The sequence below is a fragment of the Trichomycterus rosablanca genome, chromosome 6 (assembly GCF_030014385.1).
Source record: "Trichomycterus rosablanca isolate fTriRos1 chromosome 6, fTriRos1.hap1, whole genome shotgun sequence".
Lineage (NCBI taxonomy): Eukaryota > Metazoa > Chordata > Actinopteri > Siluriformes > Trichomycteridae > Trichomycterus > Trichomycterus rosablanca.
In genome coordinates, this window is record NC_085993.1 from 42,009,052 (window position 1) to 42,036,810 (window position 27,759).

At 41.6% G+C, this 27,759-nt stretch overlaps 1 protein-coding gene across 4 annotated transcripts in view; it reads right to left on the bottom strand.

Annotated features, from left to right (window-relative positions):
- srgap3 (SLIT-ROBO Rho GTPase activating protein 3) overlaps positions 1-27,759 on the bottom strand; it is a 160,454-nt gene that overhangs the window by 114,570 nt on the left and 18,125 nt on the right. For all 4 annotated transcript variants that reach the window (XM_062997863.1, XM_062997861.1, XM_062997862.1 and 1 more), the window contains exon 2: positions 5,950-6,145. In XM_062997863.1, coding sequence (XP_062853933.1) covers positions 5,950-6,145 — 196 coding nt within the window. The remainder of the gene's footprint in view (positions 1-5,949; positions 6,146-27,759) is intronic.

Sequence of the window (27,759 nt, forward strand, 5' to 3'; positions counted from 1 at the left end):
ACCATCAGCATCTTAAAAATACCGTGATACAAATTTTTGGTCATACCGCCCAATTCTATGCGTTTTGTATGTGTTGAGGGTATCTGATAGGGTCGATTAGTACGTTTAAGGCAATTGGCAGACGCTTTCATTCAAGGCGACTTACAGTTGTGAATGAATGCAATGCAAGCAGTTAAGGGTTAAGGGTCTTGCTCCAGGGTCCAACAGTGACAGCCTGGAATTGGTTGGGCCTTAACCAGTAACTATACGATTACTAGTCCAGTACCTTAACCGCTGAGCTCCCACTTATCCGCAGTAAATGTGTGTGTGTTCTCACTGAGACTGTGTAATTAGGTTCAGCTGTAGGAGAGTCAGTTTCGCTCAGCCAGTCTGCAGCCCTGCAGCAACAGTGAGAGGAAACTTGGCTGATCTCTCCAGAACTCTGTTTGAACTTTCGCTGCTTTGTGTTGTTTTGGCTGCGCTCGTAGTTCTGGTCTTTCTGATCCGCACTTGTTTTGTTCTAGATCACCCGTGGTGAGGCATCTGGGAGGTTATTTTAGTTTGTAAATGCGCTGGTAAATGACAGATAACAACCTTCTAGGATGTTGTGGAAACAGATTTGGGAAGGGCTCTGTGCACGACAAAGTGAGGTCCTTAAAGATATGGTTTGGCCACTTTGGTGTGGAGGAACTCTAGTGGCGTGCACAGAGCCCTGACTGACCATAACCCCATTGCACACCTTGGGGATGAATTGGAACATCGATTATGATCCAGGCATACCTCTAAATTCACACAGTCACACTTCAAACTCTTGTAAAAAGCCATAAAGGCTGGAAGTCAGAAGAAAAGGATGTCCGACACACTCATTCTCAGATGTCCACATACTTTCGACCATATAAATGTAGATTCCTGTGCCATTGGGCTACTAGTCAAGGCTCAGTAGCACCACTAGCCAACATCTATCTTGCTATGAAGTTGCATTGGTGCCAGCATGGGTGACTTGTATATGTGTGAAGCTAGCATTGATGCAAAATATACAAAGCAGTTTGGGGAAGGTCCTTTCTGTTAGACATGACTGTTCCCCTGTGAGACTCTAATGGTCTGCACAAAGCCCTGACCACAACGTCTGTGCACAGCTTTGAGAGGAATTGGAATTTAGATAGTAAGCAAGACCTCCTGGCCAACAACAGTGTATGATCTGGATGAATGGACACAAATTCCCACAGACATTCATTCCAGAGGAGTACAAGCTGTTATAGCTGCAGATTAGCATCATCTCTAACATGAGGCTTTGTCTGCAGCTAAATGCCAGCAAGGACAGAACTGCCCATTGATCAAATCCACACCAGCAGTGAGTCACGTCACCCCGGACGAGCTGTTTTTAGCTAAACGGCTTGAAGAAGAACTTCTTAGCAGAGCAGTAAACATGAAAGAGGGTCTGTTTAAATTCCATCCCGCTGTCAAACCGAAGTAGAGATAAAATCCTTAAGCGTTAGGAAGTTTTACAGCTTTCGAGAAGTTTGGTGATGCAGGGTGTGGGTGAAGGGCGTCTGTATCCAGAGGCCAACGACCTGAGAGGTCTAAAATTCACCAGTAGCTATTTCTGCTCTAATAAAGCCGGCGCAGAGACGACGGGTGAAGAACAGAGCGAAAAACGAGAAGAATCAGAGCGACAAGCATGAATTTCTGAATTACTGTATTCTGTTCTGATACATAACGAGTAACATCCTCAAAATACACTGCCTGGCCAAAAAAAAAGGAGAAAAACATCTAAGGAGATTGCTGAAACTACTAAAATCGGGTTAAGAACCGTCCAACGCATTATTAAAAAGTGGAAGGACAGTGGGGAAACATCATCTTCGAGGAAGGAATGTGGTCGGAAAAAAATCTTGAATGATCGTGATCGGCGATCACTTAAACGTTTGGTGAAATCAAATTGTAGAAAAACTCCAGTAGAACTCAGGGAAATGTTTAATAGTGAAAGTAAGAGCATTTCCACACGCACAATGTGAAGGGAACTCAAGGGATTGGGACTAAACAGCTGTGTAACCTTAATAAAACCACTTGTCAGCAAAGCTAACCGGCAAAAACGGCTTCAATTTGCTAGGGAGCATAAAGATTGGACTCTGGAGCAACGGAAGAAGGTCATGTGGTCTGATGAGTCCAGATTTACCCCGTTCCAGAGCGATGGGCGCTTCAGGGTAAGAAGAGAGGCGGCTGAAGTGATGCACCCATCATGCTCAGCGCCCACCGTACAAGCCTGTGAGGGCAGTGCTCTGATCTGGGGTTGCTGCAGTCGGTCAGGTCTAGGTTCAGCAACGTTATGTGCTCAAAGAATGAGGTCAGCTGACTACCTGAATATACTGAACGACCAGGTTATTCCATCAATGGATTTTTTTCTTCCCTGATGGCACGGGCATATTCCAAGACGACAATGCCAGGATTCATCGGGCTCAAATTTGTGAAAGAGTGGTTCAGGGAGCATAAGACATCATTTTCACACATGGATTGGCCACCACAGAGTCCAGACCTGAACCCCATTGAGAATCTTTGGGATGTGCTGGAGAAGACTTTGCACAGTGGTCCAAATCTCCCATCATCAGTACAAGAAAAATTAATGCAACTCTGGACAGAAATAAATGTTGTGACATTGCAGAAGCTTGTGGAAACGATGCCACAGCGAATGCGTTCCGTAATCAAAGCTAAAGGCGGTCCAACCAAATATTAAAGTGTGTGACCTTTTTTTTGGCCGGGCAGTGTACATCCCAAAAAGGAAGTGTGCGGGTGGTGCAGCAGTCTAATCCACTGGCACACCAATTCTGAGTGTTCAAACAGGATGACCGACCTGGCCAGGCGTCCACACAAACACATTTGGGGGGTCAAACAGGGCCTCTTCACGCATGCAGCTGCAATATGCAATCTCCGAGATGTAGAGTCACATGGACTCTCGGTACGTGACACAGCTCTGGCAGGTGATTGGACGGGTGCTGGAGAGGGCCCGTGGAGATCCGGCTCTCCTTGATCAGTTTTAGGGTTGTGCAAGCAGCAGTGGATTTACAGTTGGGAACTGGAAATGACCGCATAGGTCACATAAATGACACTTTTTCTAATCCTAATAGGTAGGAGCAGAGCCGTCGATAGAGAGAGTTGCGACACTCCTTGATCTCGCCGCTACACGGTCACGTGGTTCATGTAGCCCTCCAATAGTTCCAAACAAACCCGCCGCTGTCATGTTCTCATATGGGACAGGCAGCAGTAAATGAAATATTAAACGGCAAAATAATAAACATTTGTAAAATTTCTGGGTATTTTCAACTGCGTTTACATTTACTGCATCTGCTTTAATGTCAATTTGGTATATAAAGTGGAAGATTGATGTTTATAATGACTTGTTAATAGGTCGTTCTTGTTAACACACAGTACATTATATTAGCATACATTACATAATGCGATATCATTAAGTAGTAGAGACAATATACAGTACAGAGATTAAAGTTTTTTTATGTTTTTTTTTTTTTTTACATAAACTAATCTCTGTTTTTGGCTAAACACTAAGTCATGTGCTGGATTCATAAGGTGTACCCGCACTGAATGAACAGATTGATAAACACACTACTGTACCTTTAACATTATAGTGCAGGTACAGGAAATAGCATTCATTCATCTCTTATTTCATGAGTGATTAATAATTGATTCCTACATGTAATACATGAATGAATTCACTATGAATATGCACAAGTTCATTTTGTCTAATGTAAGTGGTGGACAAGGTACACAAATCATGCAGTTAAGTTAAAGTAGAGATATCCAAGGTAACATATTACTCCAGTAAAAGTAGTAGTAAAAGTAAAAATACTCTTTACCTCCACTAAAGTACTAAACTAAATTTACCTTCAAATGTACTTAAGTATGAAAGTAAAAGTATAATGATTTATTGTGGTTCTAATGTTTTATGATCATTTCTGTAACAAGACTCTTGATTAATCAACTCATTTTAGGTGAAAAGACTCGTGTGTCATTAATTTAGCTTAACTGACTAAGCTAAATTCAGTTATACCTATTAATTAAGATAAACATGTAACATTTAGTGCTGAGCAAATGCTAAACAATAACAGGATTAAGTATATTAATGACATTAAATTCATTCTTTTTTTTAAACAAAGCAACATACAGCTAAAAATGCTTGATAAGTAGTGGAAATGAATGAGGCTCTATGGGATGTTTGGAACTATTCAGAGCTCCACAACCCGGAAGCTGCGCAGAAAAAATGTCCCGCCCCCTTTCCAACGGTTCCCTATGGGAGTGTCGCCACTCTGTTCTCTCTACCGCTCTGGGTAGGAGGTGTATAGTGTACATACACTTGTAAGGCAGAATTGGGGATCGAAGATATACATACTGGGGCACCCAGGTGACGGGCCGGATCTTCCACTAGAACACCAGTGCTGGGATTCAAATCATAGCTCTTCTACCGGTCGACTGGGCGGCTCCATGCCTGCAGCAGACAAAATTGGCCACTAGGCTAGGGCAGTGATAGCTCAGTGGTTAAGGTACTGGACTAGTAATCAGAAGGTTGCTGGTTCAAGCCCCACCACCACCAAGTTGCTGCTGTCGGGCCCCTGAGCAAGGCCCTTAACCCTCAATTGCTTAAAAAATCATGTTCAGTCATAACTGCAAGTCGCTCTGGATAAAAAGCGTCTGCTAAATGCTGAAAATGTAAATGTAGTCTGCTGGGTAAAAGAAGGGTGGGGTCTTCGAGGCTGAGCAAGGACCCTGGTTAGTAGCCTGAGGAACACGGAGATCAGTGCGTGACTCTCCCTGCGTGAGACTGGCCTCACGTGCAAATCTACTGAAGTGAGGGCCAATAAGAAGGGGTGGACTGCGCATGTGTCAGAGGGAGGGTGTGTTGGGCAAATATACCCTCCTCGATTGCTGGGTCCTCAGCAGCAAAGGTTTGGCATCCTGCCCAGGGTATTCCTGCATTGCCTTAACCATGACCCCGACAAGGATGAAACAAAACCGTTTATAAAAATAAAAAAATAAATAAACACATTTTGATTAATAATAGCTGGTTCCTTTTATGTCGCAGTATAAATAGGGATAGTTTGACTGCACCTAAAGTACACAGAATAGTAATTAATGTTCTTCCAATCCAGGATGGTCTGATATAACCCAAGACCCAGCAGAAAAGGGGTAATATTATCCACAGCTAAGCAAGCTTATAGGTCCCTTCTTCTGCTAAGCGAGCTGGTAGGTTGCCATGTAAAAAAAACATCCCCCTGCTTCTGCTTAGCAATCTGGTAGGTTGCCATGTAAGAAAAACATCCCCCTGCTTCTGCTAAGCAAGCTGGTAGGTTTCCATGTAAGAAAAAATCCCCCTGCCTCTGCTAAGCAAGCTTGTAGGTTGCCATGTAAGAAAAAAACCCTGCTTCTGCTTCTTTATTGTTCATGTGATAGATAACTGCTTAAGCCACAAATGTTATTTTTGTGATGTACACAATACAGTTTTGTGTGGGAAGCCAACACTGGCAGGTGATAAGAAGCGGTCTCAGATTGTACACGTGTCCGAGGGGGAATGTGGTGATCCGGCTCTTCGGGTTATTGGAAATGACTAGATTGGGAGTTGGGAGATTGCAGAGGTCCAAATGCAATTTATTTACCAGCTGATGAGAACAGCTAAGCAAGCTTATAGGTTGCCATGTAAGAAATAAATCCCCCTGCTACTGCTTCTTCTATGTCCATGTGATTAAATACTGCTTTTACCACAAATGTTATTTTTGGTGAATCACAAAAGTATAAGCAAGCCAAAAAGATTACACACAGCACCGCAGTGTTTCCATAAAATAAACCACACACACGCACGTAGACACACATGAATCAGACCACCTAGGGCATACAGACAAACACACACACACATGAACACACATTACCTCCGGACCTCCTCACAAAGCTTGCGACATAGTGACGACTTACTTGAACTGCTGGTGTTCCCTGGACGAGCGGATCTTGGAGGAGAACCTCTCGGCTAGTTTCTCCAGGCTGCGGGAGTACTCCAGCTGAATCTCTGCTTTGCGGCGGAAAAACTCCTGCAGGTCCTGCAGCAGCTGGATCCGAGACTCCGACTGCTGCTCCAGACACTTGAACTGCTCCACCAGTTGATTACGGATCTCTGTCAAATACATGAACACAAGAACGTGTTAGTCATTTGGAATGAAATATTGAAAACAAACACATTCGGCATCCGGAACGTTTTTCAGCGACGCTCATTAGTCAGACTTCTGTTTGTGGCTTTAGAGCGCATTCACATGAGAAGCGGCAAAGCTGTTTTTTTGCGTGGACTGTGCCATTGTTTCATATTGACTGTGGCGGTGCTGCTTAGTTTGCCGCTGTGCTTACCTGAGGGGCACACACTGCGCACTTTTGCCAAGTTGGGCTTGTGATTTTTGCGCTTGCTGCACCTGATTGAACTTTAACCTATTTGCCTCTGACATTTTCAAAGAGCCTCCAATAAGACGAACTGTTTAATATGTAAATTCACATGGGACAGATTTTCCAATTTGAAGTACCTTCTGGAACTGGTCACATGATTTGCAGGTAAAAGTTTCCTGATCATGCCGTTATATGTCAAGGTCACTGGTTTAAGCCCCACCACTGACAGGTTGCCAATGCTGGGCCCTTGAGCAAGACCCTTACCCCTTACTTGCTTAGACAGTATACTGTCACAGTACTGTAAGTCGATTTTGGATAAAAGCTGCAGTACCTAACATTTAGAACATAAAACAATACATACAGATGCAATAATCAATAAGTCCCTAAAGTTGGGGCATTAAGATGCTTCAAGTCCATTAAACAATGCCGGACACAAGGGCGAAACAGCAGTAAAACACGCAAGCCCACCGTAACTGAGATCTCAGGCTCTCAAATCTAAATCGCAGCTCTGATATTGACCAGCCAGGTGCCTACACAGACATGATTGGGATTCCTCATTCCTGCTGAAAATGCAGCCTCTGCTGGCTGGTCGAAGGCGCCTGCACAGAGATGGTGAATAATGGAGATTAGTGCGTAACTCTCCGTACATAATACTGCCTCATGCAGGTGAAAAGAAGTGCTCGGCACAGTACACACGCCTTAAAGGGATGTGAGTTAAGTACAGCCCTGCTTGGTCAGGGTAGGGGTCTACAGCATTAGAGGAACAGCTTGAGTGTGAATTCATCTGAGGCATTTCAGGTCTTTTAATTATATACAGTGTATCACAAAAGTGAGTACACCCCTCACATTTCTGCAGATATTTAAGTATATCTTTTCATGGGACAACACTGACAAAATGACACTTTGACACAATGAAAAGTAGTCTGTGTGCAGCTTATATAACAGTGTAAATTTATTCTTCCCTCAAAATAACTCAATATACAGCCATTAATGTCTAAACCACCGGCAACAAAAGTGAGTACACCCCTTAGTGAAAGTTCTTAAAGTGTCAATATTTTGTGTGGCCACCATTATTTCCCAGAACTGCCTTAACTCTCCTGGGCATGGAGTTTACCAGAGCTTCACAGGTTGCCACTGGAATGCTTTTCCACTCCTCCATGACGACATCACGGAGCTGGCGGATATTCGAGACTTTGTGCTCCTCCACCTTCCGCTTGAGGATGCCCCAAAGATGTTCTATTGGGTTTAGGTCTGGAGACATGCTTGGCCAGTCCATCACCTTTACCCTCAGCCTCTTCAATAAAGCAGTGGTCGTCTTAGAGGTGTGTTTGGGGTCATTATCATGCTGGAACACTGCCCTGCGACCTAGTTTCCGGAGGGAGGGGATCATGCTCTGCTTCAGTATTTCACAGTACATATTGGAGTTCATGTGTCCCTCAATGAAATGTAACTCCCCAACACCTGCTGCACTCATGCAGCCCCAGACCATGGCATTCCCACCTCCATGCTTGACTGTAGGCATGACACACTTATCTTTGTACTCCTCACCTGATTGCCGCCACACATGCTTGAGACCATCTGAACCAAACAAATTAATCTTGGTCTCATCAGACCATAGGACATGGTTCCAGTAATCCATGTCCTTTGTTGACATGTCTTCAGCAAACTGTTTGCGGGCTTTCTTGTGTAGAGACCTCAGAAGAGGCTTCCTTCTGGGGTGACAGCCATGCAGACCAATTTGATGTAGTGTGCGGCGTATGGTCTGAGCACTGACAGGCTGACCCCCCACCTTTTCAATCTCTGCAGCAATGCTGACAGCACTCCTGCGCCTATCTTTCAGAGACACCAGTTGGATGTGACGCTGAGCACGTGCACTCAGCTTCTTTGGACGACCAACGCGAGGTCTGTTCTGAGTGGACCCTGCTCTTTTAAAACGCTGGATGATCTTGGCCACTGTGCTGCAGCTCAGTTTCAGGGTGTTGGCAATTTTCTTGTAGCCTTGGCCATCTTCATGTAGCGCAACAATTCGTCTTTTAAGATCCTCAGAGAGTTCTTTGCCATGAGGTGTCATGTTGGAACTTTCAGTGACCAGTATGAGAGAGTGTGAGAGCTGTACTACTAAATTGAACACACCTGCTCCCTATGCACACCTGAGACCTAGTAAAACTAACAAATCACATGACATTTTGGAGGGAAAATGACAAGCAGTGCTCAATTTGGACATTGAGGGGTGTAGTCTCTTAGGGGTGTACTCACTTTTGTTGCCGGTGGTTTAGACATTAATGGCTGTATATTGAGTTATTTTGAGGGAAGAATAAATTTACACTGTTATATAAGCTGCACACAGACTACTTTTCATTGTGTCAAAGTGTCATTTTGTCAGTGTTGTCCCATGAAAAGATATACTTAAATATCTGCAGAAATGTGAGGGGTGTACTCACTTTTGTGATACACTGTACATACATATACACAAATAAACTACAGGCTGTGTGTATTTGGGAGGACAGCGGTCTATTCCACTAGCCCACCACAGCTGGAATCCGGATTCAAATCTCAGCAGTACTATGGCCGACCGGAGCTCTAGACAGACATGCTTGGCTATGTCTGGAGGTGAAGGGGGTGTTTGTTGGCCAAAGCCCTTTCATGGATTCACGTCCTGACCAGGATGTTCCTGCCTTGCAGCCAGTGTTTTCTGGTGGAACTGGACCCATAGCTATCTTGACCAGGATAAAGCAGTGCATAAATATCCAACAGCGCAACCATTTGACAATACATGCAATACAATGTATTGTCAGTTGTAGCCTAGTGGTTAAGGAACTGGACTAGTTATCAAAAGGTTGCTGGTTCAAGCTCCACCACTGCCAGGTTGCCACTGTTGGGTCCTTGAGCAAGGCCCTTAACCCTCAATTGCTTCAAAGTTATGCTGTCACAGAATTGTAAGTCGCTTTGGATAAAAATGTAAACGTAAACAATGATAATGTAGAGGCGCTACACATGAAGTTGGTCATGTTTAAGGGAGGGCAGCTAGGACGGGTGTCTTCCCTCTGCCGCTGCGATATGCAATCTCCAAGACTGGTATGGGCACCTGGCAAGTTTGGGAGTCACATGGAGCCTAGCGTGATACCTGTGTGGGAAGCCAACACTGGCAGGTGATCAGAAGCGGTCTCAGATTGGACACGTGTCGGAGGGGGCGTGTGGTGATCCGGATCTCCAGGTTATTTGAAATGACTAGATTGGGAGAAAGGGGGGAAATCCAGAAAGAAAACAGGTAATAATGATAAATCAAGTAAATTCGTAGCATCCCTGAGCAGCACTCCAAATGCAATTTATTTACCAGCTGATGAGAACAGAGAACAAATTTTATTACACCCCAAAAAAGCATCAAATTATGAAGGCAATTACAAAACATCGTCAAATCCAAGTCATTACAGTCCTGTGAACGACTTGAGACTAAATTCTTTTCAAATATGTGACTGGTTATGGTTCCTCTATCCTCCGACCCCATATGGAACATCTGATATCGGTTAGTCTGCTCGCAATTCCCAAAGCTGGAGTACGTGGATTCCTCGGAGTGCTATCGCATTACAGAAACGTGCACCAGCGCACCATACTGCCCAGCAATTCATTCACCGAGAAGGCGTAATTACAGGCAGAGCATGCTTCTGCTGAGAATCACCAGGATATTTCAAGCTTCCGAAGGCCACAAATGAGACTAAATGTGCTGTCGTGTTGCGGAACGATACGCGCGATGACCGGGAGGAAACCTTTCCGTCATGCTAAGGACAGACCTAAAGCTCAGAGGCGAGGGAGGGTGTTTTAGATTCCCTAGCTTCTCCCAAATCTCAGGTTAACCACTGAAACCCAGCCCGTTCCTTTCAACACCGAGAGCCCAGAGATGTTCACAAGTCACAAAATACAAGTCAGAGTCAAGTCACGAGTCTTTAGGCTAGAGTCCGAGTCAAGGCCCAAGTCTTTAAGCTAAAGTCCGAGTCAAGTCATGAGTCTTTAGGCTGAAGTCCGAGTCAAGTCACGAGTCTTTATGCTAAAGTCCGAGCCAAGTCACAAGTCTTTAGGCTAGAGTCTGAGGCAAGTCACAAGTCTTTAGGCTAGAGTACGAGTCAAGTCACAAGTCTTTAGGCTAGAGTCCGAGTTAAGTCACAAGTCTTTAGGCTAAAGTCCGAGTCAAGTCACAAGTCTTTAGGCTAGAGTCTGAGGCAAGTCACGTCTTTAGACTAGAGTCCGAGTCAAGTCACAAGTCTTTAGGCTAGAGTCCGAGTCAAGTCACAAGTCTTTAGACTAAAGTCAGAGTCAATTCACAAGTCTTTAGGCTAGAGTCTGAGGCAAGTCACGTCTTTAGACTAGAGTCCGAGTCAAGTCACAAGTCTTTAGACTAAAGTCCGAGTCAAGTAACAAGTCTTTAGGCTAGAGTCCGAGTCAAGTCACAAGTCTTTAGACTAGAGTCCGAGTCAAGTCACAAGTCTTTAGACTAGAGTCCGAGTCAAGTCACAAGTCTTTAGACTAAAGTCCGAGTCAAGTCACAAGTCTTTAGACTAGAGTCCGAGTCAAGTCACGAGTCAATATAATACACAAAATACATATTGAAAATGTAGCGTAGAAATAAACGAATAACATGTAAGTTCAGATAAAAACACAACAGATTAGCAACTGTATTTTGCTGTTGTACTTAGTGCCTTTACTTTCCTAGTCATTGTGCAAATGAATGTAATTTCCGTAACAAGAAAGTACCAGTTAAAAGCTTAAACTGATAAGTTTTGTTTTTATTGCAAAACAAAAGCGCGTGATAAATCACGGCACAGCAGCCAAAATTCTAAACCCAGCAAAAACATCATAACCACTGCTTACCTTAGCTTCTGTTCTTCCAGATGCTATTAAATTTATAACCGTGTGTCCCATTAGGAATATAATCCATTATTTTGTAAATGTGCTTATAATTAAAAAACCTCCAAACTTTTTCCCGGTTGTGAAGTAAAACACGAACTCGTTAAAATCAAGCGTTTCACTGACAATCATCTGTGTGACACAAACTGAATTAATGCAAATAACAGCATCTCTTACAAAACATTACAATCAGAAGGTCTAATTGGTTCAGAGAGTGGTATTTCAACCATTAGCTCCAATTCTGTAGAAGTGTTCCATTCACCCCAGTTGTTCCTGTGAAGTGCACTATGTAGGGTATTCCACCATTTTATGATGCGTCACAAAAAGAAGCTGTGTCCCAAATCAAAATATGTGCGAACATACATATATATATATATATATATATATATATATATATATATATATATATACATATATATATATATACAGTGTATCACAAAAGTGAGTACACCCCTCACATTTCTGCAGATATTTAAGTATATTTTTTCATGGGACAACACTGACAAAATGACACTTTGACACAATGAAAAGTAGTCTGTGTGCAGCTTATATAACAGTGTACATTTATTCTTCCCTCAAAATAACTCAATATACAGCCATTAATGTCTAAACCACCGGCAACAAAAGTGAGTACACCCCTTAGTGAAAGTTCCTGAAGTGTCAATATTTTGTGTGGCCACCATTATTTCCCAGAACTGCCTTAACTCTCCTGGGCATGGAGTTTACCAGAGCTTCACAGGTTGCCACTGGAATGCTTTTCCACTCCTCCATGACGACATCACGGAGCTGGCGGATATTCGAGACTTTGCGCTCCTCCACCTTCCGCTTGAGGATGCCCCAGAGATGTTCTATTGGGTTTAGGTCTGGAGACATGCTTGGCCAGTCCATCACCTTTACCCTCAGCCTCTTCAATAAAGCAGTGGTCGTCTTAGAGGTGTGTTTGGGGTCATTATCATGCTGGAACACTGCCCTGCGACCCAGTTTCCGGAGGGAGGGGATCATGCTCTGCTTCAGTATTTCACAGTACATATTGGAGTTCATGTGTCCCTCAATGAAATGTAACTCCCCAACACCTGCTGCACTCATGCAGCCCCAGACCATGGCATTCCCACCACCATGCTTGACTGTAGGCATGACACACTTATCTTTGTACTCCTCACCTGATTGCTGCCACACATGCTTGAGACCATCTGAACCAAACAAATTAATCTTGGTCTCATCAGATTATAGGACATGGTTCCAGTAATCCATGTCCTTTGTTGACATGTCTTCAGCAAACTGTTTGCGGGCTTTCTTGTGTAGAGACTTCAGAAGAGGCTTCCTTCTGGGGTGACAGCCATGCAGACCAATTTGATGTAGTGTGCGGCGTATGGTCTGAGCACTGACAGGCTGACCCCCCACCTTTTCAATCTCTGCAGCAATGCTGACAGCACTCCTGCGCCTATCTTTCAAAGACAGCAGTTGGATGTGACGCTGAGAACGTGCACTCAGCTTCTTTGGATGACCAACGCGAGGTCTGTTCTGAGTGGACCCTGCTCTTTTAAAACGCTGGATGATCTTGGCCACTGTGCTGCAGCTCAGTTTCAGGGTGTTGGCAATCTTCTTGTAGCCTTGGCCATCTTCATGTAGCGCAACAATTCGTCTTTTAAGATCCTCAGAGAGTTCTTTGCCATGAGGTGCCATGTTGGAACTTTCAGTGACCAGTATGAGAGAGTGTGAGAGCTGTACTACTAAATTGAACACACCTGCTCCCTATGCACACCTGAGACCTAGTAACACTAACAAATCACATGACATTTTGGAGGGAAAATGACAAGCAGTGCTCAATTTGGACATTTAGGGGTGTAGTCTCTTAGGGGTGTACTCACTTTTGTTGCCGGTGGTTTAGACATTAATGGCTGTATATTGAGTTATTTTGAGGGAAGAATAAATTTACACTGTTATATAAGCTGCACACAGACTACTTTTCATTGTGTCAAAGTGTCATTTTGTCAGTGTTGTCCCATGAAAAGATATACTTAAATATCTGCAGAAATGTGAGGGGTGTACTCACTTTTGTGATACACTGTATATATATACACAGTATATACTGTATATACATGCATGTTCACACATAATTTGATATATATACTGTATATACAGTATATATATATATATATATATATATATATATATATATATATATATATATATATAAATATACCTATTAGTTATAACATTAAAATAACCTCCTTTCTACACTCGCTGTCCATTTTATCAGTTCCCCTTACCATATGTAGTTCTACAATTACTGACTGTAGTCCATCTGTTTGTCTGCATGCTTTATTAGCCCCCTTTCATGTTGTTCTTTAATGGTCAGGTCCCCCCCAGGACCACTACAGAGTAGGTATTATTTAGGTGGTGGATCATTCTCAGCACTGCAGTGACACTGACATGATGGTGGTGTGTTAGTGTGTGTTGTGCTGGTATGAGTGGATCAGACACAGCAGCGCTGATGGAGTTTAAACACCTCACTGTCACTGCTGGACTGAGAATGGTCCACCAACCGAAAATATCCAGCCAACAGCGACCCCATGGGCAGTGTCCTGTAACCACTGATGAAGGTCTAGAAGATGACCAACTCAAACAGCAGCAATAGATGAGCGATCGTCTCTGACTTTACATCTACAAGGTGGACCAACTAGGTAGGAGTGTCTAATAGAGTAGACAGTGAGTGGACACGGTATTTAAAAACTCCAGCAGCACTGCTGTGTCTGATCCACTCATACCAGCACAACACACACTAACACACCACCACCATGTCAGTGTCACTGCAGTGCTGAGAATGATCCACCACCTAAATAATACCTGCTCTGTAGTGGTCCTGTGAGAGTCCTGACCATTGAAGAACAGCGTGAAAGGGGGCTAGCAAAGCATGTAGAGAGTGCGAGAGCCTCAACCCGCGTGACTTACACGCATTCGGCCTGTTTTCAGATCAAACTCGTACCGAGAGAAAACTCAAACCATTCGCAGCATTGAGAACGCCAATCTGTCTCACATTCCAACCCTCCTCAAAGCTTTGTTGTTGTTGTTTTTTTGTTTTTCTTTGAACTCAGTGTTAATCTGTTTCTTTCACTCAGCTCTCAGCACACACTGATGACAAAACAAGAGCAAGCGGGAAAAAAAACCACACAAAACACCCCCGAACCACCTGCCTCGGTCATGCATGAATGGCATAAAGTACTTTGAAAACACTCATAAAGAAACGACTTCAAAACCAGAAGCTGCGGCAACCAGAAGTACCGGCGGGCAGCTACGGGGAAATTAGGTCACGTTGTAAGTGAGCCCCGAATGTCTTGGGGAGACCGTGAGCAATCAAAGAGTAATTCGGGAGAACACTGGCGCTCGTGCACACTGCAAATCTCATTTCATGCCTGAGAATCAAAGCTGTTCTGGTTCTTAGAGAGTTCTGCGGCTGTTTCTATCATATTCAGACCAAACAGACTGCATTAAAATATCATTTCCTTATGTCTTTTTCACCCTCAATGCCCGTGTGTTTTATAGACAGCATTTTGTGTACATGTATTTATTCACTGGAATTTTAACGTCATGTTTTACACACTTTGGTTACATTCATGACAGAACAGATTCATTACTGGTTACACAAGATTCATCAGTTCATTTTATCAGCTCCACTTACCATATAGAAGCACTTTGTAGTTCTACAATTACTAACTGTAGTCCATCTGTTTCTCTGCATGCTTTGTCAGCCCCCTTTCAGGCTGTTCTTCAATGGTCAGGACCTCCCCAGGATCACTACAGAGCAGGTATTATTTGGGTGGTGGATCATTCTCAGCACTGTGGTGACACTGACATGGTGCTGGTATGAGTTGTTCAGACACAGCAGTGCTGATGGAGTTTTTAAACACCTCACTGTCACTGCTGGACTGAGAATAGTCCACCAACCAAAAATATATCCAGCCAACGGCGCCCCATGGGCAGCGTGACCACTGATGAAGGTCTCAAAGATGACCAACTTAAACAGCAGCAATAGATGAGCGATCATCTCTGACTTTGCATCTACAAGGTGGACCAACTAGGTAGGAGTGTCTAATAGAGTGGACAGTGGGTGGACACGGTGTTTAAAAACTCCAGCAGTGCTGCTGTGTCTGATCCACTCATACCAGCACAACACACACTAACACACCACCACCATGTCAGTGTCACTGCAGTGCTGAGAATGATCCACCACCCAAATAATACCTGCTCTGTGGTGGTACTGACCATTGAAGAACAGCATGAAAAGGGGCTAACAAAGCATGCAGAGAAACAGATGGACTACAGTCAGTAATTGTAGAATTACAAAGTGCTTCTATATGGTAAGTGGAGCTGATAAAATGCACAATGAGTGTAGAAACAAGGAGGTGGTTTTATTGTTATGGTTGATCGGTGTATACACTGAAAAGTAGGAGACTGTGTGTGTGTATTGACTATTTGTTTTTCATTTTTGTTTTCATTAAATCACTCTATATCGGTCAGGGTCGTGGCAGGTTCAGTTTCATCAGGAAACACTTGGCGCCAAGGGGAAATACCTTGGACAGGACACCAATTCCCCGTGCTTCGGGTCTGGCCAGGAAAATAAGCCAGTGCTTATTTCTATATTTTATAGTTAATTCTGTGCAAAAATAGGGATTACGAGGATGTGGTTGGTATATATAATATGATATGTTGTATAATAAAATTAGGCCTAATTAAGTCTACATGGTGATAACCGTGGTTTATTTTATTTGGTGTTTATTTTATTTACACTTGGGGCACTCGCATGGCCGAAGACTTACAACTTGCACCCAGTTTTTTTGGGTAAACTGGACCCACTGCAACCCTAACCAGGACAAAGAGGTGAATGAAAATGAAAAATATATATATTTAGTGGGTATTTATGTTAGTTTGTTTTTGGGGGTACAACATTTCATTACAAAATAGCTTTACTTTGTTCTGTCTGATGCTGTGTTCACAGCTGGCAAACACCCTGTGTGTCATGTGGTGATGTTCTTACCAGCTAGTGTATGGTCAGTCCATACATTCGCCATTTCAGCAAAACAAAGGAATTCTACCATGTCTTGTTACAGCAAACTGCTGTGTCAATCTCCCTGTAATTGGGACTTGGATTGGCGACCCAGTGTTACCAGTTTCTAAAAACGGCTGTTACACATCTGTAGAAAAAGGCATGTAAAGTGTCTCTAGAGAAATACGATCTAATATTTCAAACTAACAATATTAACAATAAACACAGACTATACACAGACGTTTCACATCACGAGAATCAATCACATTACAAATGAAGAGCTGAGTGCATCATGGGTTGTATTACATTATGCATCCATTTCAGTTTTATACATGTGAACAAAATACTACTCTCACTTAGTGCTGGGCGGTGGTACATTCGGTATACCGTCTTTGATTCCTCATGGCGTATGGATTTTTCATATATCACCATACTGTAGCGTAGTTCATTTTAACAGCTGTAGGCTTCAGTAGGCAGCAAATCATATAATATTGTTCCTCAAAATGGTGAAAAAAAATGAACAAAAACAGATGGAGGATGAAGAGAGGAAGACCACATATGCACTGGAAAAATCTGCCAAAGAAATGAGTCGTGTCTGCAGTTTAGAACAGACTAAAACACTAGATACTGTATGGTTTGTCGAGCCACGGCTGTTGTAAACAATGACTTTATGAACGCAGTAACAATCCACATATGCAAGGACACAATTCCTCTAGACAGTCAAGAAAGAAGCGTTCAGAGCAATAATTAAAACACTGGATTCCAGGTTTGTCTTACAGGTTTGTTTATATATTCTATGTATTTATGACAGTATAATAGGCCACAGACGACATTTACAAATTTTTGGTCATACCGCCAGCCCTACTCTTACTTACTGTATAATAAATGGTAGAACACATACCAAAACTCTAGAATACCAAATGCCAGATTTATACTGTATATTTATAATGTATATCTACATTTACATTGTACTCCTTTACCACAGACACGGCCTCATAACATTTGGCCCGGTTTAACATTTCCTTCCTTCTGCTTCAGTTTTCTCTTGTACATTTTGGGATTATTTGTAAATATTTCTCAACATCACTTGTTGGAAAACCGCATGAGTTAAACACTGATGTGAAAACACTGCCATCTAGTGGCGGGATGTGGTCACTTTGCGGGTCATAAAATTGGCATGCATTGTGGGAGATGCAGTTCATGTACGATTTTACAGTGTATTTTACGACAATCATACGTCTTTAAAGCTCTCAGATTTGGACCGCGAGCCTTGAGTTTGACACGTGCTCTAGACCATTATATTATCTTTCTTTCTATATTATGATTTCCACATGCTCTGATTAAGCAAAGCACACATTAGCCATGAACTGAAAATTGAAGAGGACTAAATCCCGAATGGACTGTGTTACCTATTAGCTCTCCCTTTTAGTTATGCTAGAGGCATCTGTACAGAAGTGGAGGAACACTGAGATCAGTGTGTGACTCTCCATGTGTGAGACTGGCCTCTGTCTGGCAAAAATAATTGGCTACACTAAACTGAAAGAAAAGGGAAAAAATGGATAAATAAAATGTAATCAACAAATAAGTCAGTTTTAGACTAGCAATGTTGGTTGAAAAGGCTGTTAAATTAATATTCCAACAGCTAGTAAGAGATGTTCAACACTGGACTGGAACTGGAGCTCTCTCACACAACTACACTCCACCAGGGATGAAATATGACGCTCTAATAAATTTAAATTCGACACCCTCGTACTTTACCCGCTGTCAACCGTGCTGCAGTAGTAATCACGCGATATTAAACCCTGCATGTGTGAATATGAGTAAAACGATGTTGTTTTCAGCAAACATAATTCAGACATTTTGACTGATGTTCTAATATAGCCTTGTTATAGCAAATAATGCTGTCAGGAGTAGCTTTGAGCATCTGTATTAGCATATTTAGCTGTAGCTAATGGCTAGCAACCAGCTGGCTTTGGTTAAAAAATCATTTTAATTTTATTTTCATCAATGGCCCTAACCTCGCTGCGGGTCTGTTTTCATTGGGAAACGCTAAGGGCAAGGCAGGAAAACCCGGGACAGGGAGCTAATCCATCACAGGGTTTCAGCCACCCCCCAGACACAGCCAGCCAATTATGTCTCTGTGGACACGTGACTCTGGGTGACTCAGTCCAAACAACAGCAGCTTTGTATAAAGAAATAATGATAATCTAATAGTCTGTTTGTGTCTGTCTGAAAACCTGGTGAGCACTCTACATAGACACATAGTCGACTCCCTAGAAGATGGCATGTCTAAATTCTTAGATGCCTTAAATGCTGCCTAGTGAGGTGCCTGAATTCTAAGCGATAATCTGACTGAAAAATGAGGGAGCATACAATGCTTCCTTAGCAGTGAAGGCAATCCCAGCATTCAGTGCAGCACAACGTTTCTCACAAAAAAAATGACAAATATGGCGGACGAATGCAGAGCAACATACAGAGTGCTTTTCAAATGTAAATAAATTCGTACTGTTCTCATTATACTGTTTTCGGTACACGGAGGGAAACGTTAGCTGGAATGCTAGCTGGTTGTGTCGCCTCAGCCCATTGGTTTGAATGGCCTGAGGCTAACTGTGTTAGCAATCGCTGTAGTCGCTGTATAGTTAGTGCATCTAAATAATCTGCTATATGAGTCTGATGTTATTAGAATCCTCTCTACTTAGGCAGCTGCCTAGATAGGCAGTAGGCAGCAAGGCAGTTCACTAGGTTTTCAGACGGACCCAGTGTCTTGATCAAAGTGGACGTATCTACCAGTACAGCAAGAAAAAATAGAACAAGAAGATACTTGTAAGAAACTGTATATCTTTATTAGGGCTGGCAACGATACGATACTCTGTATCGGTGTCGGTCCGATATTGGCCCGATATTGGCCCAAATCACTGGATCGAATATCAGAAGGAAAAAAACATGTAATCCGATCTGATACTGTTGCTTAATGTAAATAACACTTAATGTAAATAACACTTAATGTAAATAAGGCCATTGTTTGTGTGTAAAGCAAATAACACACAAAGACACGTTCCAACAGAGTGCCGTTTATTGCCAGCTCACTCGGCAGCTGCCATAACAAGGTGCACCTTGATGACATCATTAACATGTGCCACTGATCTACAACTCATCTGCAACAGCCATTCAGAAATTAAAATTAAAACGCACGGATCTACTTTTAGCATTTAAAAAAATCATCTACTACTGCCACATCTAAAAACACTGTTTAAACACAATAAAAATCGCTTTGTCCCGGCTTGGAGATCTCTCACATCCTCAACTATTAATCCATTAGTGTTATGAAATAAAACAAACTACACTGTTTCCCGTTTAGCCACAGATGTCCTCTTCAAAATCCAGCATGGTTTAATAATCTAAAAACGTGACAGAACTTTAATGGAAAATCTCAACTCGTCAATTCTAACTGGTTCATCGCGTTTGATCGACATCCACATCTTCCAAATGTAGACACTTTGGACGACACGCCATAAAGCGAGATGTGTCACGTGAACGACAGCTCGAACGTAAGTGAAACCAAAAATGCTGCTAAATGTTCTGTGTGAAAAAGTGAAAATAAAAACAGCAGTTCTGTATAAGTGTGATGTTGTAGGTTCTGTATTTATTCCTTTAGAATATTTGTGTCACAGTCTGAGCATTGTTATTTAGATAGCTACTTTAACCATGGTGCATTGAGACATGTATTATTACTGCTTAGTTGCTTGAGAGGAGAAATGACGGTATCGGATTGATATCGGTATCGGCAGACACTCAATTTGCAGTATCGTATCGGACATAAAAAATTGGTATCGAGCCAGCCCTAATCTTTATACATCCAACTCCTTTTATGTCACTTTCATTAAAAAAGGACCGAGATGGGAACAGAAGCATCCGTCCCGTTATAAAATGTTTGGCATTTATCTAAGAAGGGGATTGAGTTCAGACTTCAATTACTCGGTTTAATCCTGACTGATCGATGCGGCATGTCTTTAGGGGTTCAGGCTCATTCCAGCCATCTGAAAACAGGCAGGAGCGTGGAGATAAGAGCACTTCACACACAGCTGGAGACATCACATCAGCATTAACCATGCAGCTCAGTCATCTTCATCCTTAATGCTGCAAAGTAGCCCTGAATAAAACCCAACCCAACAAAAACAGACCAGCACAAAAAAAGGGTTTTTTTGGTTACATGATTATGGCATTGAATTTCTCCACTGAACACAACAATGGCTTTCTGGATCATTTTATTGCTGTAAATTTACAGTATATATTTCACAGTAAAATACAGTTTTATGGATTTACAGGATTATACTGTATATAATTGGGCAAATGTGTGTGTACATTAGTTTACAGTTAAATGCAAGAAACCGCAATGCATGATTGGATTTCCATTATTTTAGGCAGGAGTTAGAAGCTTACAAAACCGTTTTCTTTTAATCAGCGTCAGCAAGTCGTGATACTGTTTGATTCTGAATCCTGTTTTACTGTATGTTTATATTCGTGTGGTAAACTGCAGTTAAAGATACAAAAATATTTATTTTTATGGCAGGTTCATTCAAATGTGCCTTGACAGTTGAGGTGGTTGGATTGTGCAGTATATTACTGTAAACAAAGTGATTTTACTGTAAAAATTACAGTAATAAACTGGTAACCTTTTACAGTTCTTTACTGTAAATATGCTCCAGAGTTAGTTATTGTAGAATTACAATACTTTACTGGCAACTCTGTTTTTTTTTTTTGTTTTTTTTTTTTTTTAACAGTGCACACAATACTGAAACTATAAGTGGTACGTTGAAACTCGACGTCGGACTGGCGTGGAGTTTAAAAGGCATTGAGTTTCAAGGTACTTTTTTCCCATAAGGATATATGGGAAACCTGTTAATGCGTTCCATGGTCCAGTGGACTTGTATATATTTTAGGCTAATGTAAAATAATGCAATTGTTTTTGACACTTGCACACTGAAAATAACACAAATATAATATAAAACACTGAAATAAAAAGCTGATTCTTACAATTTCTCAGAACCGCAAGCTATAACACAAGTTTAAAAGTGAAACAGTGAGGAAAATCCAGCTGAACACAGATACATGTGGACAATTTCAGAGTGAATCTGACGGTTATTCCACACAAATGCAGTTTCGTCTCATATGCACACTTTGATGACATTTCACCGCACCGCTCAAGCAAAGCGCCGAACAAAGTGGCTGTTCATTGTTTATTTAAAATTAAATACATTTTTTAAAACAAATTGAACACGTTGAGTTTAAGGGTACAAATTTCTCAACAAAGAGCGTCAAGTTACAAGGCACCACTGTACTATACTATACTGAAATATTTAAAGTACAGAGCAAACCTTTGAAAACCTCTTTGTTCTTCTTCCTGACAACCACCAAGAACCTGCAACACTGCAGCAGCTTTTTTATTTTCTGTTAAACTAGAAGTAACACAGTGTCCACAGCATACGGAGTGTTAACCACCCACCACCTTCACTACTGGACATTTATTGTGACCCACAATCAAAGCCTGAAGAGCCTATTAGTCAGCCCAATGAACCAGGACCAAGAGGGGGTAAGAATTGTGCAACAGCAATGTTTCACACCCCCACACAGGGACACAACATAAATAATACAGCAAAATAGGAAAATTTTATATAAGAATAAAAGCTATAGATTAAAAAAAGCTTTTTTTTTTTTTTTTTTTTTTTTTTTTTTTAAATCAACTGGTCAGGGGGCAGTTAAAAGACTATTACCAAGTGGTTTGTGTTGAAGAGGCACTGTATGTGGAATTACCTACACACAACATGACTTTCTGTTCAATTATTCAGACCCCTTGAATTTTTGCACACAAGTATATTGTGTATTTGATTCTAAATGAATATAACTGCCATTTAATTTACTATTCTTTAATTAATTACCTGAGACAAAGTTTTTTTTTTTCAATAACTGGACAAATAGTAACAGGATACAAAGCTGTGTAAGCCTTCTAAGTGTATGAAATACAGCAACATGGAAGGTGTGTTACTGAGTAAAGTATGACTGTCAAGAAGTCAACAAAGTGAAGGTTGCTCAGGCGGCGCATCAGTAAAATACATTAACCCACCAATGCTGAGATCTTGAGTTCTTGAGTTCGAATCTCAGCTCTCTTACTCAGACACATGATTGGCTTTGTGTTTGTAAGGGACAGGACAGTGGCTAAATAGGGTTTCCTCAAAACTGCTGCAATTACGGCCTCTGCTGGCTGATCGATGCCGCCTGCACAGAGGCAGGGGATAATGGAGATCGGTGTGTGACTCTTTGTGCATGATACAGATCCCTGTATGAACCCACCTTGTGCAGGTGAAAAAATGCAGTAGTTACTGCACATGTGTCAGAGGGGGCATGTGACTGTTCAAACTCTCCTTGGTTAGAAGTAAAGGTCGGCTGGGCGCCATCTAGCGGGCATAATTGGCAGTGCCTGCAGGGAGGGATGACCGGAACATGTGGACGGGGTCAAAAGCTGTGTAAGGACCCTGATTGGCGGATAGAGGCGCCTGTGCAGAATGCATAGGTGGAAAAGGGTTCCGTTAAGGGCTGCGCAGGGGTCAGAGGAGGTGTGAGCAGCAATATACCCTCCTCAACTGCAAAAAATCAGGGATCTCCAGCATATAAATTTTTTTTTTTTTTAATTATATATAATGTATTTTATACTGGTGCAAAACAACACAATGCTTGAATCACTTCCTCAGTGGGAATAAACTGCTAATGCTGACTGCTAGTCATAAGACACCACACATATCCCACAACCTAATACTGCAGCGATGATAACAATGATGATGATGATAGTGGTGATGATTATATTGAGGAGAATCAGAGAGATTACCACACAGGACAGAATATGCTTTGTATTGTAGAGATGCATGAGTACCGATACTGGTATCGGGTATTTGTGCTCATTAACTTGTACTTGTACTCGCAAACGAGGCTCCGATACTAAACATCCGATACCGTGTGCCTAGTGCACGTTGCTGCGTTATGCCTAGTTCACACTACACGAATTTTGCCCTGATTTTCGCTTGGCGACTGGTCGGCGCTAGATTTGCGCTCTGCGACCAAAACTCGGCGATCGAAACTTGGCTCTCGATCGCTAAGTGTGAACTATCCAACAACTCCATCCGACCGGCTCACCGAGCGCTCGAGTTTTCTAGCACGTCAGATATCTGATCTCAGATGTGCGACTGGGAATGAGTGACATGTCGAACAGCCAATGAGAACGCAGGATACGGTGTGAGGGGAAACGCAGGAGAGGAGTGTAAACAGGTGGGACAGGGGGATAATATAGTTTATATCAGAATACATCTGCACACACACACGTTTTACAGTATTTCTGACCTGATCGTTCTCTACAAAACATAACAACAAAACACCAACATTGCAAAAATATTTATTAACTCCAACTCACTACAGAACAATCCATGCTATTCGTGTTGCCAAATCCACTCAGATTCATTTATTTTTCCTCCTTGATTTTATCACGTCAGCGCACAAACACTTTGATCACTCGCTACTTGTTGACGTGCATTTTTGGACGTGGTATCATTAAACTTCTCGTCACGTCTCACGTGTGTTTTTGTTTTTTAAAAAAACGGTATTCTAAATAGGTATTGGTATCGGTATCGGCAAGTACAAAAATACATGTACTTGTACTTGTACTCGGTTGGGAAAAAATGGTATCGATGCATCCCTAATTATTAGTGTGTTCTCCAGTACGGCCATAAAACACTAAACAGTTAGCTCAGCACTTACAGATCTGATAAGATTCACTTCCTCTCTTCAGTACAAGAAGCCATTATAATTGTAAAAAAACACTGTGGACAACACAAGTGTTAACTTGATGACAAAAACAGTATCAGTGACCACTTTCAATAACACCAAATTTTACTATCTGTTTATTCCATCCTGACAAGGGTAAATATGAAAGCGCTAATCTTAGCACTTGTCTTAGCTATGCTAAAGCGTGAGCCGAATGCCAACTTCACTCCCAGTTTGCACTACACAGGGTACAACAACTATTGCTTCACACTTTGTAGTGTAATATGTAGACAAGTAAAGTCATTTTGAATTTGTCTTGGTGGCTAAAGGCGATAATTTGCTAATAAATAAAGACGCTAATGTCACAAGAGCATTTCACTGCCAGTTGTACTGTGTATGACGATGTATGTGACAAATAAACCTTGATTTGTTTGTTTATTAGAATTTTAACGTCATGTTTTACACTTTGGTTACATTCATGACAGAAACGGTAGTTATTACACAAGGTTCATCAGTTCACAAGGTTATATCGAACACAGTCATGGACAATTTAGTATCTCCAATTCACCTCACTTGCACCGTCTTTGGACTGTGGGAGGAAACCGGAGCACCCGGAGTAAACCCACACGGACACGGAGAGAACATGCAAACTCCACACAGAAAGGACCCGGACCGCCCCACCTGGGGATCGAACCCAGGACCTTCTTGCCGTGAGGCGACAGTGCTACCCACTTAGCCACCGTGCCGCTCTGATCTTGATCTTGAGATTCACAGACTTATTTAGACAGACAATGCTGAACCTAGCATGAGTCTATTATGCTAGCCCACTACCACTGGGAGTATTTTAAATATAATTTCTCTCTATTTTTATCCATCTACATGAAGAATAAGATCGATATTTTGAGAATTTCTTATTTTTTTTTCTTTTTTAGTGTATCTGTACACTACAGGGCTGAGAAATCACAATACTCTGTACTATGTAACTATGTAGCCAAGTAAAGTCATTTTCAATTTGTTTTGATGGTTATTAGCGATAGTGCTAAAAGATTTACAAACTAATTTAAACAGACAGCTCTGATCCTAGTATCAGTCTATAATGCTAGCCCCTGGAAGGTTTTTTGATCAATTCTTCCTGTTGTTATCCATCTACACAGAGATTTGTTTTTATAAATTTCTTAATTTTGCTCTGTTTTTTAGTGTATCAGTACACTACAGGGCTGAGAAATCACAATACTCTGTACTATGTAGCCAAGTAAAGTCATTTTAAATTTGACTTGGTGGCTATTAGCGATAGCACTAAAAGATTCACAGACTAATTTAGACAGACAATGCTGAACCTAGCATCAGTCTATTATGCTAGCTCGCTACCACGAAGTTTTTTTTTTTATATAAATTCTCTTTATTTCCATCCATCTACATGAACAAATTTTTGAGGATTTTTTTTTTTTACTTTTTTGTTTTTTTTATGTATCTGTACACTACAGCGCTGAGAAATCACAATACTCTGTACTATGTAGCTACATAGCCAAATAAAGTCATTTTGAATTTGTTTTGATGGTTATTAGCAATAGCGCTAAAAGATTCACAAACTAATTTAAACAGAGAGTGCTGAACCTAGCATCAGTCTATTATGCTAGCTCGCTACCACTGGGAGTTTTTTTTTTTTTTAATAAAATCTCTTTATTTTCATCCATCTACATAGAAAGAAATAAGAAATCTAAAAAATCTCTGTTTTAGTGTATCTGTACACCTCAAGTGAGAGACAATGCTCTGCAGTCAGCACCAAGATCATATAGATCTACAGTAGTTCATATATTGTGCAGTAGCATATATTGTTGGGCCCTTGAGCAAGGTTTTTAACCCTCAATTGCTTAGACTGTATACTGTAACTGTAATGTAAGTTGCTTTGGATACAGGTGTCTGCTAAATGCCGTAAATGTACATCTAAACAGCATTTTGGATAGAGACCCCCCCACTCCTCCAAAAACAAAAGAATTGGTGTGACCGTTTTGTTTTGTTTTTAACCCAGTTCATGTGGACAGGGCTACAGACGTGTATGGCTAAATTGCTGTTTTTTTTTAATGACTTTCTGCCTAGTGTGACCTAAAACAATTACCTGTATACTTGCTTATATAGCATCATTCCTCATAACTTTTAATTAAACAGGATTATCATTAAAATGGCCAATCTCAGGCAACAAAAAAGTTTGGAGAGTTTAAAAAGTTTAGATTTGGAAGAGTTTCACTTACAACATTTGCACTCTCATGAGAGTTTTACAAGCCTCTAGCCTCCAGCTGGCAACGTTCACCGCGTTCAGACGTTCACGTCTGAGTCACTCAGTAACTACCAAAACACTTTCATAGCTTCCCTCAAAGTGAAACATTGGACAGATGGGCCGAAAATGGTAAAAACAACATTACACTTCAGTCTGGAAGCTTCTTGAGAGTAAATGGAACGCTAAGTTGGAAGTAAATGAGGTAGAGAATTCATCTACTAGACAAATGGAAGAAAGGGCGATACAAACTGGCAGCAGGGGCCGATAAATATGGCACGTTCCACTTTCTTTACTGCAGACTGAGCTGGACTGAGAAACGAAGCTCAACGTTTTCAAATCAAGCATGCAGAGACTTGACAGGCACTTAGATCTGCCAGATTACAGAAGCTGAGGAAGCACATTTATCGATTTTGTGAATAAGTGCAGCTGACTGTGGCAGCTTTTGCCATCATTAGTAGTGCAAATCATTTTGGTTCAGGCCTGTGCTGTATTTTTCTCCCCAGTATAGACGACTACAGTAAACTAATCCACTATGTGTAACTAAGCATAAAAGTGCAGTGTGTATAACCCATGAAGCCCTACATTTCAACTCAACAGTCAAGTGTGAGACTGAACATTTCTAATAAGCTTTAGCTGTCAGTCTGAGAAGCGTCTGACATTTTCAGGCCTGCGTACATTAATCCTTTTGTTTAACAAGCAAAACAGAAGGAGATCCATCCAGACGCTCTCAGCCATTCGTCTGCTGGGTGCATTGATTTTTGTCCTCTAGATGAGCAGGAGCATCCTATATCTGCGTGTAACGTGATTCCCATCAGGGAACCAAAGCCACACCCTGTTAGAGGCAAGCCGTCAATCAGCGTCTCCACACCAACTGCATCCTGTCTCTACGGCAACAATTGACACGCTCTCTATGGGAAAATGGCTGGTGTGCTACCACTATGGAGTGATCAGAGATGGTCTGTATGAAAACCTAGTGAGCTCTATACATAGACGGCCAGAGAAGAGGTCTGTCTAAATTCTTAGATGCCTTAAAATGCTGCCTACTGAGGTGCCTTATTTCGAAGCGATATTCTGACTGAATAAAGAGGGAGCATCCGATGCTTCCTTAGCGGTGAAGACAATCCCAGCATTCAATGCAGCACAACTTTTCTCACAAAAAATTACAAATATGGCATCATACGGAGTTCTTTTCTAATGTAAATAAACTCATTCATTTTAAATTTGTATTAAGGTGTACGAGTGTCATTTATTTGCAAATTCAAATAAATCATCTGTGACCATTTTTTTTACGTTTTCAGTACATGGAGTAAGACGTTAGGTGGAATGC